At 51.1% G+C, this 7,762-nt stretch overlaps 4 protein-coding genes across 4 annotated transcripts, besides 4 other annotated features; all 4 read right to left on the bottom strand.

Moving 5' to 3' along the window:
• Positions 1-46: 46 nt before the first annotated feature.
• Positions 47-95: a sequence feature (A-rich).
• A 29-nt stretch (positions 96-124) lies between these two features.
• Positions 125-154: a microsatellite.
• A 55-nt stretch (positions 155-209) lies between these two features.
• TraAM80_07607 (uncharacterized protein) lies at positions 210-2,081 on the bottom strand (the record flags this gene model as incomplete). Its single annotated transcript, XM_029384389.1, has 1 exon — positions 210-2,081. One exon carries the CDS (start codon positions 2,079-2,081, stop codon positions 210-212), a length of 1,872 nt encoding a protein of 623 aa, XP_029235755.1.
• Positions 2,082-2,350: 269 nt separating this feature from the next.
• TraAM80_07606 (transcription factor-like protein) lies at positions 2,351-4,813 on the bottom strand (the record flags this gene model as incomplete). Its single annotated transcript, XM_029384388.1, has 1 exon — positions 2,351-4,813. The coding sequence occupies one exon, from the start codon at positions 4,811-4,813 to the stop codon at positions 2,351-2,353; it is 2,463 nt and encodes an 820-aa protein (XP_029235754.1).
• A 201-nt stretch (positions 4,814-5,014) lies between these two features.
• Positions 5,015-5,047: a microsatellite.
• A 163-nt stretch (positions 5,048-5,210) lies between these two features.
• On the bottom strand, positions 5,211-6,020 carry TraAM80_07605 (DNA repair protein; the record flags this gene model as incomplete). The annotated part of the gene is made up of 1 exon (XM_029384387.1): positions 5,211-6,020. One exon carries the CDS (start codon positions 6,018-6,020, stop codon positions 5,211-5,213), a length of 810 nt encoding a protein of 269 aa, XP_029235753.1.
• Positions 6,021-6,247: 227 nt separating this feature from the next.
• Positions 6,248-6,279: a microsatellite.
• Positions 6,280-6,401: 122 nt separating this feature from the next.
• TraAM80_07604 (heat shock protein DnaJ) lies at positions 6,402-7,367 on the bottom strand (the record flags this gene model as incomplete). Its single annotated transcript, XM_029384386.1, has 1 exon — positions 6,402-7,367. One exon carries the CDS (start codon positions 7,365-7,367, stop codon positions 6,402-6,404), a length of 966 nt encoding a protein of 321 aa, XP_029235752.1.
• Positions 7,368-7,762: the final 395 nt, after the last annotated feature.

The following is a 7,762-nucleotide window of genomic DNA, read 5'->3' as shown; positions in this document are numbered from 1 at the left end:
AAACTTCAAACTGCCTCTCCAGATACAGGAGAGGATGGTTACCAAGTTTTTTTTTTTTTCCTCTCTCTCTTTGTTGTTGTTTTTGTTTGTGGTTTCATAATGAAAGCACCCCCTCTCTCCCACGGACAGAGAGAAAGATAGAGAAAGAGAGAGAACAACAACGCAAAGGCAAAAAGAAGATGCACCGCACACAAGGAGCTCAGAGTAAGTCACTCCTCCTCCTCCTTTTCAGGAAGCGAAGGTGATGTGTTGGGAGAGGAGGTGGTGTGGAAAGCGGCTCGCGCCTTCTCGGCACGTTCACGCTGACGCGCTTCAATCGCGTCAAACTTGGACAAAAGTGCTGATTGCGCCTGCAGTGACACCCCACGGAGTTTGACTTCGCCTTTGCGATCATCCACCTCGTAACCTGCTATACGATACCGCTGCGCCATCTCTCGCTCCTTGTCCCGGTGCATCCTCTCCAGCTCTCTCTCATTATTCAGGTGCAGTTGCGACAGCTCCTGCACCTGTTCACGAAAAGATGCGGTTAACTTCTCTCGTTCCTTGTCAAACGAGACACGCATGTCCTCCGTAATTTTTTGATAATAAGCCTTAAGTTCTGCATCTTTTGAGGCCAGTGCCACTTTGGACTCCTGTTCTTCCTGAGCGTGCTGCAGCCGCATCCTCTGCTCTCGCTCCCCAAGCTCTCTCTCCCTTCGTGCAATGTCCATCAGGATATGTTGCTCTCGTTCTCTGTGTCGCTGCTCCAAAAGACTCATTTCACTTCGATACTGATCATACCAGCGCTCCTTGTCTTGTTCCACGCGCACAATATTTGCCTGGTAGTCTTTCTCGTCCCTTTCCTTCGACAGTGTCACCTGTCTTAAAAAGTCTTGCTGTTGCTGGTGCTGAAGTCGCAGCGCGTCCTGCCAATACCTTGACAGATGCTCCTCCCGCTCCTTCATTTTTTGAATCATCGTCTGTTGTATACTCCTCACTGTGTCGTTAAACTCCTGCACCAATGCCCGCTCGCGCGCGTCGTAGTGGTGAATGATATCACGGCGGTTTTCCTCAAACACCTTATACTGTGCCTGAAGGGCATCCTCCTTGTCCCGAGTGGACTCGCTCAGCCGTTGGCGAAGAGCCTTCACCAACTCTGTGGTGTGTTCCAGCGACGCCTCAAGCTCTTTGACGTGTATTTCTGCAATCTTTCGACCCGTCTCCGCTACGGTCGCACGATCGCTCACGTGGGCAATGCGCTGTTCCGCCTCTCGCAGTCGTACGTTAAGTGTGTAGTTTGCATTCTCAAACTCCATAAGCTGTTGGGACTTCGTCGCCAGCAGAGCTTGTAAACTCTCCTTTGCGGATTGCGCCTTCTTACAGTCTAACGAAAGAGCGTCCACGGCTTTGCGTTGCTGATGAATCATCGTCTCCGCCGCATCGCGGTACGCCGCCGCCTCCTGTTCGTGTGTGAGCTGAAGCTTTACTATTTGATCGTAAAAGGATGTCATGCGAGACACGGAGTCCTCCGTTCTTGTTTTTAGCTCCAAAAATGCACTCCAGGTGGACGCATTATCGCCTGCTTGCAAGGCAGCTGCAACGCTCTCACGCGTTGGACAAGAAACATCTTTCATGTCTGGAGGGTTACTTGGAGACTTCACTCGCAGTGGCGAAGCATACAACTTCACCTCCGGCATTTCCGGCATCTGTTCGGAATCCACAATGACGGAAGCTGTGGGCACCAAACGTGGCGGATGCCAAGGTGACTGCTGTGCTACCGGTCCTTCCCCTTGCGGCGTTGCGTCGGTTAGGGCCGTAAAATTAAGAGGTCCCGCGGCAGGGTGTGTCGCCGCCGCCGCCGAAACAGGTGGCATTGGCAGGCAGGCGTGCTCGTGGGTTGCACCTTGCTGGGAGTCCCCCGCATGCACCTGCTTGCCCTCATCTGTGTTGCCACCTCCACCGCTCACGTCTTTTTCCACAACAGGGGGGTCTGCACCCCACGGACTCGGCGGCGGCTGCCACCCTCCCCCCCGCCCATCCCATGCAGGATTTCCCGGAATCACGCTCTGTGCCGCACCTTCAGCGTCAACCAAGGCCTTCATCGCCACCGCCTACTCCCCACCCCCCGCCCCTATCACTAGGCTGGGTGAGGGTGAAACCCACCCACACAGCAAAAAAATAATAATAAGTGAAGATGTACGCGGGGCAAAAGAAGAAGTTAACGTGTCACAGAAAGAATCGAAGGAAACAAAACACGGAAGCATCTCCAGGTAACATTTCTTTACACTATTTCCCCCCATGTCTTTTTAAAAACATTTCTTGCACCTTTCCCAATCGTCACTCTCTCTTCTCTTTTAATAACTGTTATCGTTTATTCGAAATCGCCTTTTGTCTTGGAGCAAACCAACTTTGCCCAGGAGATGGAGCTGGGGGGATGGGCACACGCAGTGATTTCCTCGCCTGGGCGGGACGGCAGATACACTTCAAACGGAGGCCTGACGGAGCGCAGGTGACGGTACGCCTGCTGCTGCCGTGATGAATGCACAAAGTACACCCGCATGCGTCTCTTCTCGTCCCGGGTTGCCTCCTCTGCCCCACAAACAAATTCCCCAGCAAAGTCATGCAAAATGCGAGAGACGACAACGGCGTTCACGTTCTCCCCTTCCATAAGAAGAACATGCTCCCGCATCCCCTCTTCCCCATTCTCACAGATCTGTTGGATAAACGTGTGTGGATTGTTAGTGTCAGGGTCGGCGAGAGCCGCACTGAGCAACGGGGCAGGGAGCGATGTTGCCGCCGTCCTTGTAAGTAGGCAGGATCGGTTGGGCTCCGCATCCACAGACTCAGAAAAAATATGATAATAGTGACAGAGGGAGTGAACAACTGCGCGTTTTTCTGGAGGCATCGGCTTCAACGATACCAGTGGGACATGGCTTGACACAAAACGCTCCAATTCCTCCTCTATTGTGCCAACCCACGTGGGATTTTTGCTTCCAAAGTCCCACAACAACAAAGAATACTTCACCGGCGTTGGGAGTGACGGCACGGACGGTTTACATCGTCTAGCCAATATATCAAGTCGTCGATTAAAAAGACAATCCGCATCGCACTTTATAGTCATGCCTTCGCCGGCGTGTTCGCGCACGTAACGAAGAAATTTCCTGCACGGAACATGCCGCGTTTGCCGTCCACACTGGCAACGACATACCACCGTCTCGGTACACGGCGGACACGCCTTCAGGAAGTGGCACTTTGCCTTACAGGCATGCCCGCACTCGGCGTACAGTTTCCCACAGAGCTGAAGACAAGGGTGTTGCTCATCCATACAAAGGTCAGGATGGCAAACGCGGGGGCATGCGTGATCACAAGCCAACAATTTTCCACATTTGGAACTACAACACACAAACGCGGCACTACAAGGAGCATTCTTCACCACGGTATGCCCACCAACACATATTTTCTCTACAGGAAACATACATGGAGGGCATTCACCGTAGTGGCAGTTGTGTTTTACGGATGGGTGGTTGCAAGAGAGTGGCAGCGTACAAGCTCGCCTGCAAGTTGGTGGAGGGGTTCCACACGGTTGCGGCGGCATCAAAACTTCAGCGCCACAGCGACACACCAGACGCTCTGGAACCACATGAACACAAGGAGGGCACATCCCACGGTGGCAAGCCTCCAGACAGGCATGACCGCAATGAAGTTTCTTGTTGCATATTTGGTTACACTGATGCACAACGCTATTTTGTTGCTTCCGAGCTGGGCAACACTTAGCACGACATGTATGTTTCCCACATGATAACTTTGCCTTACAGATGATATTGCAACAAAAACCATCTTGTGCTGTACAAGGCACTAGCTTTTGTGTGGCGCCGCAGACACATTTAGTTAGGGCACGCTGTTGACATGGCTCACATGCCCCTTCATGACACAAAGCCTGACAAGTGTGACGTTGACAGTCCAATACACGTCCGCACGACTTTCCACACGTGGGAATAGGGTCACTACATCGTGTTCTCATAACAGTTAAAGGTACGTAACCGCAAGGGCAAGTTACGATAATAGAAGGATCCCTAACACACGGGGGACAGGCACCAGAATGGCAGAATAGGTCACAAACGTGAACACCACATCGCAAGGTTTTACCACAAACCCGTCCACATGAAAACGATGTGGAACCACACGGGAGTTCGCGTGTTTCCAACTCGCAGTGGCAGATGGCTAAGATCCTTTCAGGACATGGGTCACAAGCTCCAGCGTGACATTTACGCTTGCATGTGTGTATAGAGCAATTCAGTCTCTTTGAGCAGACGTTGTCGCACGATTTCTGTGGATCTGGCTGACCACATCGCCACATATATGTGGTGGCTCCACAGTGACATGGCTTTGGGACAGTGAAAAAGGGGCATTCAGGGCATGGCCCCGGATGACACTGTACCGGGCATAGGTGATCGCACAATGGCCTCTTCTTGCCACACTTCTGACCGCAGCTGTGTGGTGTAACGTGTGGGTCGTACGGTGGGTCCCGTATCTTTCCACAGAAGCAAAGATACTTTGACACGGACTCCTGCGTCACCTGACACTGTGGACATCGAAATGAGGAGCCAACCCCACTCTCAGTCTGCTTGGACCACTTTTTTATACAGTACAGGTGGAAAATGCGAAAACATTCACTACAGGACCATACAGCCACATCATGGCGGATGTTGCACAAACAGCTGGCGCATTCATAGCGCAGTAGACGCAGCTGCTGAATAATCTCCTTACTGCGCTCTGGCAGCACTCCGGAATCCTCTTCGTTGAACCCGTTCCCTTCCTCCGAACGCAACAGCATTGCAGAAACAAAATAACAGTAACAACCAGGAAAGTGTGTAGATGTGAGCAGAGGAGCCAAAACACAGGGGCTACCTTTCTCTTCCTTCGTCCCTTCAGTGGCCTTTCCTTCAGCTTTCTTCGGCACTGCGTCGTCCTCAGAGCGGAATAGGCAACCACCCCAAATAAGTGCACCTGCGGGCTCCACCTTGTGGCATGGAAGCAAACCCACACACAAACACAAAAGAAAAAAAAAGAATTGATACACCCTGCCGTAGCAACGCCAAGCAACTTCGTCAATCACACACACAAGGATAAAGTACAGAAAGTGCATTTTTTTTTTTGAGTGTGAGGTTGTAGACAAATAGTGGCAGAAAATTTAATAACCTCCTGCGCTTCCGCCGACTGTGGAAGTAGGTTCACTCATTGTGCGAGTCATCCTCCATTTCGCGGCGCTGTAGTTGGTTTAGGGCCTTCAGCATCTCTTCCCTTGCCGCAATTCTCCCAGGTGCCGCCTGTGTTTCATCCACAGTGTGCGGCTCAAAGCTTTCTGATAGCACTTCCGACACAAGACGACAAGAAGCAGGAAAGCCCGCGTGAAGAACGGCGTAGAGTCTTCCAGCCCTTTTGGGACCAAAGCCAGGGAGGGAGGCTAAATCCTCGGCAGACGCGGTAAGAAGCTCAGCGACGGAGCCGTAGCGATGAGCCGCGCGAATAACGTCATTGCGCGTCATGAGCTGAGGAGTTTGAGTAAAGGCTTCGATAAGTACCGGGATGGGCGCGCTCTCCTTCTTGCTGGTCATGCAGTAGTCTACGGAGGCCACGGAGCTGTCTGCCAGGCCCTCCAAGTAGCTTGCACACTCTTCTTCGGTCCAACACAACATTACGGTACAACGCAGCTCCACGCTGCAATGAAGATTGAGCCAAACCAACACATCTGGACGCGGATCTGTTACGCCCACCAGCAGCAACAGAAGAATGCGACGGCCAGACGAGACAACTTGGGTCTTGGAGGATGAGATTCGCTGCGACACTGCGCTTCTGTACGACGCGTCACATAAACGATTCAGGTCATCAACGTACAACACGCACGCTCTCCCGCAAATAAAGTCGTAGGCGTCATTGTCCATCTCTTCCACAACGCGCCGACGCCGCTGCAGGAGGCGGGCGATGTTCCCTCCGTTGCATTTCCGCGACACCATCACCATGCCCCGCGGCAGTGGCGGCATTTTGCGCCTTGACCTCAAGTGACAGCAAAAAAAAAAAAACAGATAGACAGCAAGCAGACTGTGCTTGGAGGTGCAATGTTTATCAGAGATAGTGGTTGCGGAACATTAAAAACAGGCGAAGCTCCAGGTATTGCTTGGTCCCGTGCAGAATGAAGCATGCCACACGTACCTGTGCGTGTGTGTGCGTGTGGCTCTCTCCGGTTTGTCCGCATGTATAATTACCAGGCAATAATAATAATAATAGTAATAATAATAATAAACAACATTTTTAGCGGTGAAAGAATTAAAGTGACGCTCCACTAGTGGGGAGAGAGAGAAATAGAAAGCGAGATAAAGGGAAACAGAAGAAACCACAACAACAAAAAAAAAAACAAGAGGGATCTATTGTGCCGCGCAGCCAACACTTGGACCCTCTTCTTCCTCCTTCGCGTCTTCTTCCAACTCCCTCCGGACGTGATCCAGCTCCTCTCTCGACACGTAGCATTCCTCAACGTCGTCGTATTGGTGCAGATCCACGCTTTTAGGAGGTGGAAGCGCTTTCCGCAGGGTATCCACCTGTGATTGTTCCAATCTCTCCGGGAAGGCAACATTAAATTTAATTACTAGGTCACCGTACTGACCAGGATGCCGCAGCCGTGGCATACCCTCCCCAACCACAACCTTCACCTCACCAGGGCGTGTTATTTCCCCTCGCTCCCGTCGCACTAGGAGCTCCCTACCGTCAAGGTGCTTGAAGGTAAATTGAAACCCACAGAGCGACTCCGCCATTGTAAGTGTATGGGTTATGTGAAGATCATCCTCCTCACGTACAAACCTTTCATCTTTCACTTGTTCCAACACGATTACAATGTCGCCAGGCTCTCCAGTGTACGGATCAAAGTTCCCCTCTCCAGGGAAAGCAACCTCCTCTTGATGATGCATTCCACGCTCCACGGTCACAGTTAAAGTAGATTCCACTTCCGTGGTTCTTTTTCCGTGACACACACGACAGACATCCTTGGGGTCCACCTTGAGACCGGACCCCCCACATGCATCGCAGGACACAGACATTTGTTGCATCATCATGCCCATTTGACGCACAATGGGGCGACAACCTGCACCCTCGCAAACCCGACAGACAGTGTTCTTCCTCCTATTTGTGCCACACCCTTCACAATAGATGCATGCAATGGTACGGGAATATGGAAGTTCAACTGACTTGCCATTGTACATGTCGCTTAAAGTCACAGGCAATGAATACGAAACCTGCTGTTTTCTACGACGCCCACCCAGATGAGAGAAGCCAGGAGGTATTTCACTCATAAAGGCGTTGAGCATGCCGCTCATCTCTTGCGAAAAGCCAAACATCCTTGTTATTCTGTTCCCGCCCCCCCAGTCCCTATGTCTCGTATGTCCTTCTGTTTCTATTATTATTATTATTTCTGTCGCCGGATGCCTTTGCCTTTGATCGGAAGCACACACGTGCACAGGGGATTACAAACTAAATTTCGCAAACACGAAATTTAACTGGAAAGAAATGAATGGAGTACGCGCCTCGAACAAGGCTTCGTTCCTTCTGCCCACACGCGGCAGGAAAAAGCAGAGAAGCTAAGCAGCAATGATCTGTTGTGCCCGACATTTCAATTAAAACAATAATTTATCCACCACACACAAAATGGTGAATAATTCAGGCATAACGGTGTCCTGTGATAACGTGGTTCTCATTGTAAAGTCAATAAGAAAATACTTTTTTTTATTATTTA

This window comes from Trypanosoma rangeli (assembly GCF_003719475.1).
Source record: "Trypanosoma rangeli strain AM80 chromosome Unknown Tra_15.4_contig_00325, whole genome shotgun sequence".
Lineage (NCBI taxonomy): Eukaryota > Euglenozoa > Kinetoplastea > Trypanosomatida > Trypanosomatidae > Trypanosoma > Trypanosoma rangeli.
The sequence above is the reverse complement of the archived record's forward strand: the minus strand, read 5'-3'. Positions and strand labels throughout refer to the sequence as shown.